The 19,056-nt window shown below is 34.2% G+C and overlaps 1 protein-coding gene across 2 annotated transcripts in view; it reads right to left on the bottom strand.

Moving 5' to 3' along the window:
* EDIL3 (EGF like and discoidin domains 3) overlaps nt 1-19,056 on the bottom strand; it is a 389,745-nt gene that overhangs the window by 244,401 nt on the left and 126,288 nt on the right. The window contains exon 3 of one of the 2 annotated variants that reach the window (XM_006734135.3): nt 7,067-7,096. The exons of the other annotated variant lie outside the window; for it this stretch is intronic. Within the exon in view, the coding sequence (XP_006734198.1) occupies nt 7,067-7,096 (30 nt within the window). The remainder of the gene's footprint in view (nt 1-7,066; nt 7,097-19,056) is intronic. 2 annotated transcript variants of the gene reach the window in all.

Here is a 19,056-nt window from a genome sequence, read left to right as displayed (position 1 = left end):
GTCATAACGGTTACTTATGAGCTTTACTGATCATTGACCTAGTATATATCTCCGCCTGTCTCTTCCAAAAGAGTACCCTGATTCTTATTCACGTATCTGCCCCTTAGCTCCCGATCCTGAGAGAAAGCAGAAATTAACTTTATGCTCCAGGGGAAGGGCTTGAGTAGCTGGTTGTTTCAGAGGGGTGGCAGAAGGGATCTAAGCCAGTCCAATCAGAGTGGATCTTAGGCTGCTTGCTTTCTTTGCCCTCTTTGGACACAGATAAAGGTGCACATAGCCACCGTAGATTTTGGCAGACATATCACCACCACGAGGGAAACTAGTTTGAAAATGAAAATAAATTTTATACTACAGAAGACAGAACAAAAAGATGGGAAAAGAAAAACAAAACACAGATTTTTAGTGATATCAATGAGTTATGATCAATTCTGTGAGCCAATAAAATCCCTTATTAATCAAGCAACATTAAACTGACTTTTCTTTTACAACTAAAGCATGTCACACAGGAGCACCTGGGTGGCTCAGTTGGTTGAGGTCCAACTTTTGATTTCGGCTCAGCTCATGATCTCACGGTTGTGAGATTAAGCCCCACGACGGGCTCTGCTCTGGGTGTGGAGACTGCTTAAGATGCTCTCACTCCCTCTGCCCTGCTCTCTCTCAAAAATGAATGAATGAATGAATGAATGAATGAATGAATAAAAGCATGTCACACAATAACTGTTTTTAGAATGTATGCATTGCTAGATATTAACATATACTACTGAAGAAATTATATCTTCAAGTTATAATATGAGGGATTTTTGTTATTTCACATATTTCTTGGCAATATTTTAATTTTACTTCAAGTTCAGATTTATACTTTTTGGGGAAAGATGATAGATTATATAACTATATCTATATTCATAGAGTTACAAACATATTCTTACACTTGTCTAAAGAGAAAGATATGGAGTAGGTAATCTCCCAAATTCCCTATTGGTAACATGATCCTATACTACAGTGAAGTTTATCTTAGTAAAAACATGAAAAAATACTATCTACATAAAACAGAGATTTAAACTGTTTTTTCTTTCCTTTTCTTTATTCTCTAATGAACAAGAGTTCATTCCTATTTTTTTCTTACAGTTCAATATAATGTCACACATCTATCAATAAAAAGTTTTGTTTTATAAAAAAAAATGTCAGCTCTATTTGGCCTTTTCACTAAAGCCTCAGTAAACTGGACAAAGCTAATCTTTAGAAGCAATGGTTTCCTCCTTATTCCACTGTGAATCTGCAAATAATAACTTCTGGTTTTTAGAGATCATAGCAATAAACTTCTGGTTTTTATATATAAGTTTTTTAATATTTAAGCCTCCTTAGCGTAGCTTTATGAACAAGAATATACTTAATAAAATAATTAGTAAATTTGCTCCAGGCACTAGAGGGAAAATATGTCTATATAGGAAAGGAGAAAATGTGTAACAAATGTAAGGCGAACAAAAACGAGGATGTGAAGCTCTATTTCAGACCCCAAGGAAGTAAAGTGCTAAGATCAGAATGCAAAAGCAACTCTTGTTCATTAGAGAATAATATGGTAAGATATTATTCATTTTCAAAATGCATGGGTTGTAGAATAATTGAGCAAAGTCAGCCATGCAGAATTAAATTTCATTAAAAAAAAAAACAGGAAAGAGTCTAAAAGAAATCTACAGCATAGTTAAGAAAATCACAAAATTCACTATAAACAGAAGGGAAGCTTTTGTAGGGCCAAAACTGAATATTTTAAAAGTTAGAGAAAAATATCTAATTACTCCGTGTACTGTGTTTAGCTGCAGAAATATGTAACATTTGTTTTAAACATATATATATATATATACACACACACATGCATACATACATATATACATATATTTATACACACACACGGTTTATCTGTATAACCATATACGTATGGTTTACCTATAAAGGCATAAATGTATATTTATATACGTAAAACTGTAGTTATAAATCTTTACTATTGTCAGTCAGTATTCTATTATATGTGTAGATGATTGGTGTTGTGTGTACTTCCTCAATGGCCAAGCTGGTCTTTTGAAAGATTAAACATATTAAAAGATTTAGAAGGAACCAGAGAAAATGATGATGCTCTGGTGTGCCCTGTCATTATTGTCTGGATCTCTGATGGGCATCACAGAGATCACAATTAGTTTATTAGAAACTATTGTATGCAGATGGCAATGTCTATCAACACTACCAAGTGGGATCAGATATCAATAGTCCTCAAATAAGTTTAACATTTAAGTAAACTATGAAATTTTAACATCATAAACATAAAGAACAGTATAGCTTTCATAGTTTAGTGTTTTAACATAGCTGGTGGTCTTTTACATTCACCTGAAAGTTCCATTTTTTCTAATCATAACTTTTTGTTATTCTTTGTTAGCTCAGTATTTATATAAGCCCAAACCCAGTTCTTTAATATTAAAAAGCAAAGTGACAGAACAATTAAAAATCTGTCCTTAGGCAAGAGAAGAAGAAAAAAAAAATCAAGCTTTGTTTTTGCAGTGGTAAGAATAAAACAGTAAGTGGTTTTAATTTTAGCCACTGTCCTACTGTAGAGCTATAAAGATCTCCACAAGCCGGTTTTTGACCGATTTTGATCCCATTCAATAACATTTTTCATTTCTGGCCCTGCTGTTATTCTTATAATGATTTCATCAACTTGATGAATAAATGGTATTTCCAGAGAGGTAAAATAATAGCTAATAAGACAAAATAAATTAAGAGGAATGAGGAAATTTATGTGAGAATAAGCTTGATTTAATATACCTTACAGTTAATAAATTAAATTTTATATAGATTAGCTCATTTGTAGAAGTCAATTTTCTAATGCAAATGTCTTAATTTTTTAAAGGACACAGACAAAAGTATGGGTATAATCAGTTTATGAAGCCTCTCCCTATTATGAAATTTAAATAAAAGATAAATGAAAATTGGATTTGTGCAACTGAGTGGGAAGCAGCCACTGACTTAACTTTATTAAAGAGTGTTATTTTATGAAATTTAATCTAAATATTATGTATCACCTTTCAAAAGTTGTAAACTGATTTCTTTTCAAAGTTATAAACTGATCTATATTTCACACACACAGATACATACACACTACACATTCTTAATAATTGTAAATCTTTGTTTTTGAAGGCATATTTATTAGGCCAAAGTCTGATGAATATAGTAGCACAGTTCTGAAACTATAAAGGAATAATTTATGTTACAATGTCATAAGCAGATTCTGAAGGAAATTACAAAAGAGAGCTTCCAAAAACTATTTGAGCAATAGCAACATAATTGGATCATATATATCACCTCTAAAGGTGATTCATTTGAAAGTACAGCATCTGTATGGCCACTCTAAAAATATGAATCTCATTAGTTTGTAATTATTGGGATATAACCTAGTTTGAATAGATTTCTTGTATAGTTCATGGGTGTGCTCTTTATACTCAAAGAAATAAGATGTTTAAATATCTGAGCATAAGATTCAACTAAGATAAATAAAAAGGAGCTTTCAGTAGTTACAGAAACAGGTGTTAGGTGAAACCGCCCTAGTAACTCAGATGCTACAAAACATATTCCTCTAGGCTAATGCATCCCATCAGAACCTTCAGAGCTGAATGATTAACAAGCAGATGCTCTATATTCAATAACAGGATATATCCCCACAAGGAGAAACACAGATGTGATGTATTATGCTTCCCGTCCACAAAATAACACACAAAAAAAGCAGTTATTAAGCGCTTGCTTTTTTGGATGGCAATTTAGAAGTTCAAGTAAGAGAAATTAGGCATATTTGAATAAATAAACACAGGATAAAGCTTAAAAATTTTGTAAACATTGTAATGTGGAAACAGACTAGAGGGTTCAGTTATCTGTTTGAATAACAGCAGTCATAATAATTCTAAATTAAAGGCTAATCAAATAGGCTCTATTGTAAAGAGAAAGGCCTATATCATTTTGTAGCATTATAACACGAGTAAAACACTATCTAATATCTCATTAATTTTCTCAGAGTTATATTGTCTATTGTTCTGATTTTTTTCACACTATATATTATTCAAGATAGAAACCTATTATTCTTTTTAGAAATAGTTCTGAACAATGAGAATTTGTCACATTGTGGAATTATAATTAATCCAGTTCTGTGTACCTGTGGGGTAAAAACAACCTAGATTTGTTATACAATATCCATACATTGCAAACATTTAATAAAGAGTATCATTCAGTAGCAGTATCCACTAGGGACCTGCACTGATGTCATGTGTAGATTCGCTTAAAATGATCATTCTTAATTCATAATTCATATGTTAATAACTAATAATCAGGAGCCTGTGACACCCCCATTTACTTTATAATTTCTTCTCCTATTGAACTTTGAGGATTAGCAGATCTTCTACTGGAAACATTTAAATTATTTAATTTAAAGAAATTAAAGTATGTATTTGAAGGAATTACTGTCCAATTATGCTGTGAATCTGAAGGAAGAATATGAGTCTGATAAGGATATTGAAGATATCATGTAGGAACATGTAAATGTTTAATTCAGGTAAAATTTGGGGGGCAAACAAAAGATTGCATTGCATTGATGATACAAACAGTATGGAGAAGTACTGGGAAAGAAAGAAAAAATAAAGGACCATAACATGAGTCTGAGCTTAGAAAAGATTATTCTAGATAAATTCTGTTAATGGAAGAAGATGAGAGTAGAAACAGAGCATTATTAACCATTTATGAAATAAATATATTCTGTATAACAGTTTTAAATAAAAGATATATTTTGAATAAATATTAATGAAGAAGAATATTACATAAACAGATAATAAATATTCATTTAAGAAAAATGTTGAAATAATTGGTGGCAAATGGTACCAAAAAGAACTAAAGTAATCATAATCCACTTTCCACAACTATTCACGTTCCTTATAAAACCAAGTTTTCACAAATCTCATAATAAATATTTTGTCAAAGGTTTAATACTACACAATAATACTCTTTTTATTATGTACTTTGATAAAATTAAAAGGAAAACATTTAACTCCCACTGGCAGTTTTTATATAGAAGGAGTGCCTGCTTTCCTAAATGACAAATTTTCTCAATGCTGATCTGTATATGAAATATTTTGTTAAAATATTCCTTAAGAATACCTTTTTGTTCTATTCTAAAAGTCTGTGCTAAAATCACAACAAAAACATCCGGTCACATCTAAAAACAAAAATACTTTTAAACCATAATTTAAACTTTATGATGTTCAGATCACTCTAGAGTAAAATAAATATTTAGGGAAAAAAATACTCAGTTGCATTTGCCAGAAGGTTTTCTTAGTAGGCAGATAACTTATTAAAATAACTTTAAAATAATAAAATCACACCAAGAAATAGTTATATTATACTTAAATATCATTTAAACTATGTTAAAATTAATCCTCACTATGCAAAAATCGTAATTCTTCTGCATTGGCACCAAAATTGTTTGGCAGGCAACAGAGCAAGGTGTGGGGTGTAAGATGGGAGAGGAACAAGCCTGAGCTAGAAAGGCATCTTGCTCATTAAGAATTGATACAAAGAGAAAACTCAACTAAAGTTGAGGAATCTTTGGGCAACCCAGCGAACACTAATGCCTCAAGTTAGGGCAAAAAGAAGTCAGGAACTAGACAAGAGGAGTCATAGCAACGGATGAGTTTGCTATTGAGTCATGTGATTAGATTGCTCCTAAAAATGGGCCGCGCAATATTGACTAGACTGGGAGAAAATGATAGGGAGCTCATATAATTGAGAGTTTATCTAATTCTGTGATTCCATTATCAAAGGAATTATAATGAGTATCATGCAATAAGGCATCCTTGGAGTTTATGAAAGATTTTTGTAAGACATCTACTTCATTTTCTTCCACTGAATTTTTGATCTTTCAAATTTACTCCTACAGATAAAGATCCCCACCCAGCCACTTTTGGAGGAAGGTAGAAAACAGGAAGTCTGGAACCAGTGGAAATAAGTTAGGTCTATGAATTGAAATGACCCTACCTTGTACCTAAGTTCCAGTAACTGGGCTAGATTGCCCCCTCCTTCCTATAAAATCAGGCTGCCTTTTGTTCATTGGTTTCAGTAACCATTTCCTGCTCTTGTCTCTCAGACTTAACTCCTTTCCGCAATTACTTGTCTAAGAAGGAATCTAGTGCTGAGATCTGGTTTTCCTCTTCAGACCAGCCTCTGACCCCTACATCTCAGGACCTGACTCCTTTTTCCTGATGTTGCTGGTCTGCCTGGGCCTTTTATTTATTGCTAACCACAACAGCTGTGCCGCCTACTTTATCCTTATAAATGTGTCTGGTCTTCAGGCTCCTGGCATTTCTCTTTGATCCATCCCATTGTCCTAAAACCTAGAAGATACAGCGCCTTCTCTACCATTAGCATTCTTCATAGTACTTAGTTCAAACTTGAGGCTGTGCTTGATAAATGCTGGTTAGCTGGATGAGAAGCAAAGTTATGATGCCAAGTTTCAGGATCATTAAGTTATAACTGTAAAAATTTGTTTTAAATAAAGTGTTTGAGACAACAATATGATTTTTATCCTTAAACTTAAATGAATAGCATGTTTAGTGCCAGTTATATATTTGATAATGCAATATTCTATCATGGCAGTTCATTTTACCATTTTCCTTTTTTCATTCTGCTCATTTTATTAATTTTCTACATTTTATCATTTTAGTTTTTCCTCATTTTGTTATTTTGGGCATTTTTCTTAATGTTTTAATTTTCTCATTTCCTTATTCTTGAATGTTGATGCGATATTTTATATTGTGTTTTCCTCTGTGGTAGTTTATCTTCAATTCTTTTTTTATTTAAAACTTATAACCAACATAATTTAATCTGGAACAGCATAATGGGTCCAAGAAATAAAAAAGTCAATAAATAAAACAGTGCTTGTTTTTTGGTTGAAACCTGAAAAAATCCACTTCAAAGGGTGAAGGGTCTATTAATAAGGGCATTAAATTAAATAGAAATAATCTTAGCAACATAGAAACTTTACCTGCTGAAGTTGGCTCTTCTTCATCTGATGCTATGATAAGAGGAAAAGAGGTGAAGTGGGGACAGGGAAAGGGTGGGGGTGGATGGGGGTGGGGAGGGAGAGAGAGAGAAAAAGAGAAATTGAACATAAATATATTTTGCATTTTCAAACAATGACTATAAGCTCCTGACTTGTAATTTTGTGAATACATTAGAAATCTGCCATTAGGTAATTGGATAATGACAAATTAATGGGCATTTACATTAAATTAACATTTATATACTTTTATACTCTAAAATACATATTTATTAGAAAAGACCATTCAGTTGTCTGAATCTGATTTCCCTTCCTTTTTGCAAACAAGATTGACTTTATTTAGTTTGAGTGTAAATTATAGTTATTACGAATTATATTGTTTAATAATATAAATTGTATATAACATATGAATATCCTACCACCACTTTGTGGGAATTTTCTATTACCAAAGAGGAATCAAAAGGCATTGTGGATAGTAAAAATTTTGTTCCATGAAGTAGACATTTTATAAATAAGATAGGGGTTACACACAAACACACTCAACTCACATGTATCACACACTTTAAGATTCAGAAGTGGTGATTCTGTGGTGAAGCCACAAAAACCTGAATTTTGAAGGTTGACCCCAAGTGGTTTTGATGCTCGTGGTCTACAACCCACAAATGATAAACATGGATATTATAAAAGGAAAGACCACAATATGAAAATACAACTTTATGCTAAAGCAGTGGTTCACAACCATGAATGTATATTAGAATGCCAAACTCTGGGCCCTGCCTCAAACCAATTAAGTCACAATCTCTTTCAACGGTATTAATTTGTAACCAGGATTGAGGCATTACTAGATAATATCAATACAGGTAACATGAACTATAACTCAAAGTGGGAATCATTCTGATTCCTGTTTTAAAAGGGAGGAATTAAAAAAAAAAAATTGAGGGGGTGGTGCAGAGAGAGAGAGAGAATCTTAAGCAGGCTCCACACCCAGTGTGGAGCCCCCCATGGGGCTCGACCTCACAACCCTGAGATCATGACCTGAGCAGAAATCAAGAGTCGGACACTTAACTGACTGAGCCATTGAGGTGCCCCAAGACATTACTAAGTAACATCAATATAAGGTAACATGAACTATAACTCAAAGTGTGAATCAGTCTGATTCCTGTTTTAAAAGGGACGAATTTTTAAGAGCAGCCAGACTTCAAGGGTAATAATCTATGTGTATGTAGGGGATTGAGCATGGTGTTGTAAGAGTGAAAAAAAGAGTTTATCTGAAATTGCTTCACAATATTGCCTAGAATCCACCTCTTCACCTTTACACTAACAGACAGACTCTGTGAGGGGCTATTTCTGCTCTGTACACAAGCGCAGCTTACCCCGAATATTACCGTTGAGTTATATGACACCAGCAGGTACTATTTCATTTGATCCATGAAGTTTTAAAATAAAAATTTACTCAGCTGAATTGCTTATAAAGGAGCTTTGTTCCCAGGTGATTCGTTAATCAAGGTATCACTGTGTAGCCAGGGAGCAGTCTCTACTCTTTCCCATTAAGGTTACCTGTGCACAGAGCACACCTTAGACAAACTGACTTTGTGTCCTGACAGTATTTTCCTCTCACACGGTTTGGCTTGTCTCCTTGGCACATAAAGGAATGGAGAGAGCAAACACACTTGGCATGCATGGTGTGGAGAACATAAATATTTAAAAAGCCATTTGCTGCTTTATTATGTCCAAAATATATCATAACGTGTTCGAAGTGGAAAACTGTCAGTAGCTTCCAGGAATTCCCTTTTAGAAAAATACCATAAAGCCTTGTAGAAGTGCTGACTTAAACGGTCATTATTAGTAAAAGTCTGGAGAGTCAAAGTGGGGGGGGGGTGGGAAGGAACTCAATTTATAAAGCTATGATGAGATAAAAATTACTTATATTTGATACAGAGGTTTAGAGTGACTGAGCAATTTGTCCAAGGTCCATTTGAATTTGAGCTCAAGTCAATGTGACTTTCAAACCAAAATCTTTCCACTATGCCTTACTTTCTCCCAAAGTGTTGACTCAGTATCCACTAAGAGAGAAAGGGAAAAAGGGGAATAGAGTCATGGAGTGAGGACTGGCTAGATCTCTGACAGCGTTACTTGGACTTAAGCATAATGGGGAAAAAAAAAACTGGATGTGGGGACCGGGAAACTTCTTTAGGTCCCTTACAATCCAGGGATAAACACTGGCAGATGAAATCTAGAGTGTCTAGTTAAAATATCCTAAGCATGTGATGCCTAAGGAAGTAAGATTAGAAATGCTAAGATTTTATCCCTCCATTATATATGGATAAGCAAGAAATTTTCGGAAAGAACTATCCAGCACAGAAACAAAGACAATTAAATTTATAGATGTCTTAGCAAGTAGAATGTCTTAAAACCAAAGCCTGTGGGGTAAGCAGTGCACTAACCTACACTTAAGCCTGTGATACCTAAAAATATCTTTGTAACAGATTAGCAGTATTAGAGTCAGCAGATACACAGGTCTGCATAGAATTCTGTTTCTATACATCTCCATAATGGTGGTTCTTCGTAATACAAAGATGTCACTAACCAGTACTCATACTATTAAAATACACACACACACACACAAACACACAAAGGCACATACATAAGGGTTAGTATTACTATTAATTCACTCTTGCAGTTATCTCTAGCAAAGAGGGTCTTGTAAGTGGCTAGCTACGTTACCAAACAGAGCATCATGAACTATTAACAGGTGGCAGCTAGAGCCCCAAAGGTACAAATAAGCCTCAAAGTAGACATTAGTGGCCTATTTAGTGAAATTTAAGTAAAATAATTACCACAGAAGATAATGCCATGCTACCCAAATGATTTTTCACTTTTCTATTTGCTTCTCAGAACTCATTGAAATCAGCAAATCAAAAAATATGTCTTTGTCACATGCAAGTTCCTTTAATCCCAGAAATTAAAAACACATGCACCGGGGCATCTGGGTGGCTCAGTCAGTTAAGGGTCTGACTCTTGATTTTGGCTCGGGTCATGATCTCAGGGTCGTGGGATGGAGCCCTGAATCAGGCTCTATGATCAGTGCAGAGTCGGCTTGAGATTTGCTCTCCCTCTCCCTCTGCCCCTTCCCCCTCTTGCATTCTCCCTCTCTCTCCCTCTCTGTCATAAACAAATAAAATATTTACAAAAAACAAAACAAAACAAAACACATGCACCAAGCAAAACAAAGCTAAACAAGTAACTCTGTATTGCTCTGCCTGGTCACAATGCAGAAGGATGTACTGAAATGACGGTGACAGTAGAAAAACAGCAAAAATATATATCTGATATAGACAACTTAGCTGTGCAGCCCTCTCATTGCTCATAACATCACCCTGGGCGTTCATTAAAATGCCCCAGATCTACTGAGTTTGAATTTGGGGGTTAGTTCAGGTTTCTGCATTTTTAAAAAGTGCAGCAGGTGACTGTTATAAACACTAAATGTTGAGAATGATGGCTATACCCATCAAAATTTATTGCAATAGGAAAGAGCCATGGGTGCAGTTGTTGGAACTGCAGCAGTAAATCAGCAGGCTTAGAGGAAACCCTTCACAATATGTACTGGGGTTGCTTCACCAGCTCTCAAAGCTCTTTCTCTTGTATCATCTTCAGGTTTATTTGGATATCTACATCAATACTTTGGAGGAAGATAACTAATCCTTTGGATATAGAGGGGAAGCTTGTATCTCAAAACTAAACAAATCTTTTCCATTTTCCTGGCCACCATTATTCGTCTAGGTAAGCATAAGACCCATTTGGGGACAGTGATGTGTAAGATCAAGTTTGTGTGTGCTTGGGTGAGGTGAGGCTCTTGGAAAGGAGGTTTCTTTAATCTTCTGAGAAAGTGTCTGGAAAAAACCCTCTTTCTCTTCCCTTTCGACCCAGACAGGAAGCCTGTGGTCCCAGAAGTGAGCTGGCAGGCATTTTGCAGCCATGATGGGAGCCAGCGCTAGAAAGAAGCCAATCCTGCTCAAAGGCAGAATGGAAGAACAGAAAGAAATTAGATTACTGATGATATAGTTCAGCCACTAAATCATATTCTTACCCAAATCTGGACCTTCAGTTCTGAGGAAAAATTCTTCTGCTTTATTGTTTATCTAGTTTTAGTTTTCTCTAATTTGCAACTACATGACATGCTGCCACTACTATAACCAGTTTTGCTGTTCCCATTTAAAATATATTAGAACACATAAGGAATTAATTATGTCTGAGGCAGGTGAGACGGAAAGTACATACAGCCTTGGGCGTTGCATTCTGAGGGCAGCTGGGCTTTCAGCACATAATTTTTCCACAGAGCTCATGACCACGTTTTGATACACTAAACCTACCGTGATTTTGAAGTTGGTCACTGTTTATTTAGGATGGTCTGACAGTGTACATGTTTATGAACTGGGTTAGTAGGTGTCAGAAGAAGGCAACCTGTAGACTCCCCTTCCCTCTTTTCTCCTTCCTTCCCAACCTTTCTCTTTTGTTCCACAGGATCAACTCTCAAGTACAGTAACTACCCAAACCTGACGGGCTGTGTGCTACAGTGATACACATATAATATTAAAACACACATACTTCTTCACTGGACAGGCTTTAGTTCTATACGGTATCAACAATTCTTATATCTCCTGTCTTTGTTTGTCTTATCCTTGGGTGTTTTAAGTGAACTTCTATAACCTGGAAAGTCTATCCATTCCAAAAACAATTCTATACCCACTGTGACTCACCACCATACCATAAAGCCTTGTAGAAGTGCTGACTTAAATGGTCATTATTAGTAAAAGTCTGGAGAGTCAAAGTGGGGGGGGGTAGGTGGGAAGGAACTCAATTTATAAAGCTATAATAGCTATAGCTATTCCCCTCAAATAGGAATAGTTCATTATGAAAGATATAAGATACATTTCTTAGAATATTATAATCTATTTTACATATGGATGTTACTCAATTCATATTGATTTAAGGATCATTTGTTTGCTATATTATAAATCTAGTTAATTATGTACCAGATATGCTCTGCAAGTCTGAAATTATCTTGTAATTCATTATTTCCATAAACAAAGAAACAAGAAATATATACTCTTAAACTCTGACAATATTTCAGAAGTTTTGATTCAACTGCAGTGATGAAAAAATAACAATATTTATGTATGATTATTCATGCTTGCGAGGTGATAAATGCTATAAATGTGAATATGTATGTGTGTGTGTGTATGTGTGTGATTACTAAGGAAAAGAAAAGTAAATTACAATTTCAAATTTGTGAACTTAGTCGTTTAAATAGGTTGTAGAGTTGCTTCTGGAAGTATTCAGAGATGTATTTAGAGATAGGTTTTGGTTCATATGGTTTTTGTTTTATTATTTGTTTGTTCATCCGTTTTCTGGCCAATGGCCCAAAGAGGACATGCCTTAGGACTTAAAAGTTGCCATTACCAACTTCTTCCTTGTGAAAATACAAAGAGGAATATTATTCTCTCCCAGCCAAAGACTTCAGACAGCAAATGATTTGGTCAGTTATACACTCTCAGAACTGCACAATGTTTGGGACACAATGAGAAACAACAGATAATGTTTGCATTGAAAGTATTCAGAGAATTACGAAGTCTTCTCTATGCTATTAGTCTTTCACATGCATTTTGATTCCTGTGCTAAATTTGGAGAATGGCATCTATTTGAGTACAGTTAAAGATATGTAATATATATAATTATGTACACATGTAGTTAGTATGTAAGTATATATTTGTATGTTTATTAGTCTCCTCCATTGGACTAGGAGTTTCATGAGGTCAGGGCTGTGACTTTTTTGTTCACCATTATAATTGTAGTTTTAGAACAGAGTCTACAATGTTGTAGGGTTCAATAAATATTTGTCAAGAGAAATAAAACAATATAGATAAATATTTAATACACTCCACTTTGTTGCTCAATAAAATTCAGCTGTTTCATTAGGCTACATTACTAGACTTATCAAAGAGAAAACCTTACATCTTCATCTATATTTTATTTTTTATTTTTTTTTAAAGATTTTATTTATTTGAGAGAGAGAATGAGATAGAGAGAGCATGAGAGGGGGAGGGTCAGAGGGAGAAGCAGAGTCCCTGCTGAGCAGGGAGCCCGATGTGGGGCTCGATCCCAGGACTCCAGGATCATGACCTGAGCCGAAGGCAGTCGCCCAACCAACTGAGCCACCCAGGCGCCCTTCATCTATGTTTTAGTTACATAGATCTATCTATCTATATCTATATATATCTATATCTATATAGATATAGATATAAATAATTATATATATACTGACTTATGTAATTATATAGTCATATAAATCAGATTTACTTTCTTGGGGCAGGAGAGAAAAGGAATAATGGTTCAAAAGACAATGGTTACTCTAATGACCATTTGATCATCTCATGAAAAAATAAATCTGTGATTTTAAACTAACTAAAAAAGCATCAAACTAATGCTTATTAACTAAATAGATTCATTAAAATAGAACCACAAAATGCACTTTCTGTGTTTAGTAGTGATGCAGCTCACATGGGTTTCACAATATTAAACAGTGAATCATGTTAACAGCAATTAGCAGTGCATTTGCGATTTTCTCACTTTAGAAATAGGTACAAATGGGAAAAATAATTAAAAAAATGAATGGAAGCTTTAGTTTCATTGTTTTGCCACTGAGTTAAAAAAAATACATAATTTATAAAATTAAACCAGAGTACTGGGAAGTTGGTAAATAATATGACTCATCTCCCAGCTAGTATCAAAGAGACATTGGGGACATAATTAGGATACATTTTCCTGCTTAAAGGAAGCACTAAAGATCTTTAAGCTAGGTGATTTGACATTACAAAGGCCTTATAATTCGGCATATCATTTATCTATTCAATTGTCCTCAATCCTTTGTTTATTCTATGTGTTCTCCTTCCCTATCCAAATTCATCCCACCCTTGTAGACTCAATTCAAATTTCACCATCCTCAGTATATTAGCATTTAGTTTAGTCTCCAGATTTGTGTAGTTGTCCCCTTTGATTCCCGCTGACTTTTAAACTATAACCTAAATAAAGCCAGTGTGAAACAAAATAGCAATATTTTCCAGTCTTGTTCCCAAGCCGGACATTATCTACTATCCTTCATTCAGGGCAACAGTTATGTTTTAATTTTGTATAGTGCACATAATTGGTACTGAGTAAATATTTTTGGAAAGCTGTCTAATTTTAGAGATGAGAAATGAAATCTAGTAAGTAAATTTAATGTCTGTTTTTACAGTACTGTGAGCTATGTAAAGTAAGGATTGGTAATTAAACCTAAGATATCCTAAGAAAATTCATGGGCAAATGGAAAGAAGAAATTTGAAAAGGACCAAGCAGATTAACAGCTAATATATATATGATAGCTCAGATTGCATCAATTTTAAATAAAATTAATTCATAATCTTTCTGAAAATGTAATTTGGGAGAGAGGAAGTAGTTCTGCAAAGAGAATGCTATGTTCTGTGACAAGGGAGGCCATGCAGCAGAGGTTACCTGCACAACACATGGGACATTCAGATGGTCACAGCACCCATATTATTTTGTTTCACAGCATCTGACAAAAGGAAAATGATACCATCAGGCTCACGTTCCATGGATTTCTGTTTTATTTACATGTGGGAAACTGCTCACTTCAACCTCAAGTCATTTCCATAAGTCTGGGCAAATGCACTAATCTAAAAAGCAAATCTGTTAAAACCAAAAGAACAAAAAACTAAAAGGCAATGGAAAAACCAGCAAGATTGACACAAATCTCAGTGACAGCATCCACTCAAGGAAATCACAGAATCATTGCACATAAAATGTTAATGTCAGAAGAGATTTTGTGATTAAGGGGTTGGCAAAAAACAAACAAACAAACAAACAAACAAAACCTGTCAAAATGGGTTAAGGTTTGCATTAGGAGTATATGTATTAAATCATCTAAATTACCAAATAAAACCCACCATAAACTGAATTTTGAAGTAAAATTCATATACATATGAATACATGTACATATAGTATATGAATTAAATATTTATTTATAATATAAATAAAAGGACTATACAACACATGCTGTTCTATAACTTGCTTTATTCACTAATATTTGCACATATTTTTCTGTGTCAGTATACTCAGTGAATATGGGCAGTATTTAATAATGTTTTGTTTTATGGACATACCATAATTTATTTAACTCTATTGAATGATATTTGGATGGAATCGGGTTTCTCTCTTACAAATAATACTGCAATGAATAATCAGACTCCATTTAAATAGTGATAGAAACATGAAACAAAAATAAATGACCAAATTTCATTAAATAAATTAGCTCATAATACTATGCACAATATAAAATATTCCTTTTCTGTAAATAAGGCTTTTAAATGATCCTGTTTTATGCCACCAGCCTATCCACAGTAATATGCTTCTTTAATATATTGGACAGCATGATATTTGTGCCTTCTTCCTGTGAAAGTTACTCCCACAACAGAGTTACCATTAGGGGTGACCAAGTAGAACTTTCAGTGTCCCGTGTCCAAGTAGTACAAGACACAGAAACAAAAGAAATGACTGAGCTCTGTGCTTGGGCAGATGCAGCCTTAGGGTTAACCACTGAGTATAATATTCTTATATTAAGTAATATAAAACTTCAATATTTTAAGAAAAATAAATGGTGGCCATTTGAAGACAGAAAATTGCTTTATTACAAAATCTTGGCATATAATGTGTGTGTGTATGTGTGCACAAGCAAACATTTAATAGGTTAAAGTTATTTCCAAGACGACGTTTAACCACTTCTGAAAAGCCTTCACAAATTTACCATGAAATTTGTGAAGGCTTTTAACAAAACATCATTCCTTTTTCACTGCTTATATTACAAAGAGGAATTCAGAAATTTTATGATGGCTTTGAAATGATGAATTCCCAAAATATAGTTCCACGTACTTGGCTTAATTAAAATACCTTTTGAAACTCAAAAGATGAAGGAGAAAATAATAGCGGGCAGGTGTAATTTGAAGAGAGCTCAGATATCTCTGGTGGATCTATGTTTCTCTTTGGTCTAGGGGAATTTTTTTTTTTTTCACGTAGTTTGAACTCATCCCAAGGACACTAACTTTATGAGATAAAGCACAGCTTCTACTTGCCTATACAGAACTCAGCTAATCTAATGTGCCACTGACTTATTCAGCAGTCAGTTAATGACTGCTAAAGAGGATTGTTTTTCCTCCTACCTGTTAAAATAGAAGTTAAAATTAAATGCTTTCTTTTCAGAATCATTAGGACCTTCTTTAAAGGAAAATAGTCAGTGTATCCACACTCAGGCATTAATCAAGTGACATTGACAATGTGATCTCCCTATCTGCAAAACTGGTCTCCCTAGGCCAAATTTTTCCTTAATTGAAATGTCTTTAAAGAACTCAACTGATAAAAAAGTAGACAGGTCTAACTTTAAGACAATGAAATCGAATAAAGGTATAGGGCTATTCAGGGAGGGCCCAAGCCCCATTCTTCTTGTCTTTTTGCTTATTTTCAAGTTGTGAATGCGTACTATTAACTTCTACTCTTCCAAACTGCCAAAACAAACAAAACAAAAACAAAAACAAAAGAATAGTCAAGTAAATATAGGCTGTTCAGAAAACAGAATGTAAGCAACTTCGAGAAACAAAATTTTAAAGCCAAACCAGACTTAAAGGTCACTTAGTCCAACTTGCCAACTAAACATCTAAATATTCCTTCAAAACTTCTAGTGGCAGGGAACTTAAAATCTCATAAAGAAACATGTCACATTGCTCTCCCAGGGCTAGCCTCTGGAAAACAATGGGATGATATGGCTCTTTCTTTGACATAACAGCCATTCAAATATCTGAAAACAGTTATCATATTCCCCATAATTCTCTTCTTAACTGAGATAAACCTCTCCACTTAATTTCGTATATCATGGCATATACCCTGGTCATCATTTTTTTAACCTCCTCCTGATAAATTCAAATTTGTCAAGGTCTTTTGGGAAATACAGCAAGAAGAATTAAATCTCCAGATGAGATCTGACTAGGACAAAATACCATGCCCTTATTACCTGCCTTCTTTAGGCTGCTATATTACAACTAATAATCCAACATTTTATTAGCTACTAAAAGAGTAAGAAATTAATTTCCTTTCTCTCCTTCTTCCAGCTCCACCTTACACTAATTCCCAGAGAGCTAGGGACTACTATCTTATCTTCTTTCTGTCTGGGAGCAAGACTGAGCAGGAAAAAGAGGGGAGGGAGGCAGACATGGGACAAAGGAGATCATGGTTGGGGTGGGGTCAAGGGAGAATATGATTGGCTTACCAGCAATGTTAAAAGTATTTTAGCAATAGGAAAAAATTACAAAATTTTGAACTAAGCAAAGCCTTAAATGTATTCTTCGAATCTTTTGCTTTCTCTCTAGCAAATAATCTAGTTTGTGTGTATTTCATATATAGTGTATTAAGTCCACAGACAAGAAAACCAAACACTTGTTTTTATTGAAACAGTTTCCTTAGTGTCCAGGACTAGGTAACCATCCAGGTGAATATAAATATTTGGTGGCTTCTCATAGGATTTTCCACATGTCAACTGACATTTATAGTCACAGAAGAATATTCCAGAAACTGTTGTTAGAACTTTATATTGTTTCCTCCAGCAAATAATTTCTGGTTAGAAATTCTAGGTTAGAAATTAGCACTAATTTCAGTAAATAAGTCACATTCAGCCTTTCCCAAATCAACTATCTATGAGACCAAGTTTTAACTGAAAACAATCACAATAATTAATGAAATGAAAAAAAGACCTTGGAGGCAGAATAAAAATGTAATAGGAAAAAATAGTACAATTTAATCCTCAAAAGACAAGCCTGAGGTAGTACTTAAAAATTACCTGAAATACTGTTCAGCAAAGTGTTTTGTGTTGTTTTTAAATAATGTTTATATGAAAAAAAAAAATAATGTTTATATGTTTCAATAATGTATTATGAAAAGAGGTCATAGAATCATGATCCTGGGATAATTTTGTTAATAACACTGAAAACTGTATTATAAGCATAGTCTGAGAAGATGACTGGAGGTCCTTTGCAATATAGGTCCAAATCACCTTGCTGGTTTGACTCCCAATCATCCCTAAAAACACCAAGTACTCTGGGCAACCACTAAGGCTAATTCTTCCAGAAGGTTCCCAAGTTCCTCAGCTTTATGTTTATCATCCTTCATTTTGCTCAAAACATTCCCCTCTAATAACTTGGCTGGTGAACTACACTTCCATCCCAGCCAGTTTTAAAAGCTATCTTAGCTGTCAAATCTGATCCCCGGGACTCAAAATAACCTTTCCTCCTGCTGCTACCTATTGCACTGTGTTCTCTTTTTATGATGATTATTTACCTCATTGTGTAATGGCTACTGATGTGTGTGTTTTATGATCCTTTCCCAAACAGAAGTATCTCAAGGGCAGGCTTTTTATTTTGGGGTCACAGACAAAAGGGAGATTAGCCTCTGGGGGTCAGGAATAGCCTTTAAAAGATGCTCAATAATATTGGTTAAATGGAAGATCCTAGTGGTCTTTTGTACTCTGTGATTCTATTTTTATGCAAAACCACAAAGATACTGTTGATCTATCACATCTAAAAACCTAATATTAATATGGTATCATAAATTTTAACTTGGTATTTATTATATCTTTACAGATTCTCATTTTGCATTCTTATAAAGAAAAAATCAATTCATAAGTTATTTGCTGTAAGCATAAGGAAAGCTATACTCCTAAAAGGCCGATTCCTAATTATGCAAGCATTACTTACATTACTCATAATTTTCAAATAATAAAACATAGGGTTCTCTTTTTCCCATACCAAATAAGGTGATTTGTCAAATTATACGTTGAAGGAAAGAAATTTTTGAAAAATTAAAAGCTGACAGCTAAATTG

Source organism: Leptonychotes weddellii, chromosome 7 (genome assembly GCF_054177405.1).
Source record: "Leptonychotes weddellii isolate Sample4059 chromosome 7, ASM5417740v2, whole genome shotgun sequence".
NCBI classification, from domain to species: Eukaryota; Metazoa; Chordata; class Mammalia; order Carnivora; family Phocidae; genus Leptonychotes; species Leptonychotes weddellii.
Note: the sequence above shows the minus strand (reverse complement) of the source record. Positions and strands in the feature narration are given on the sequence as shown.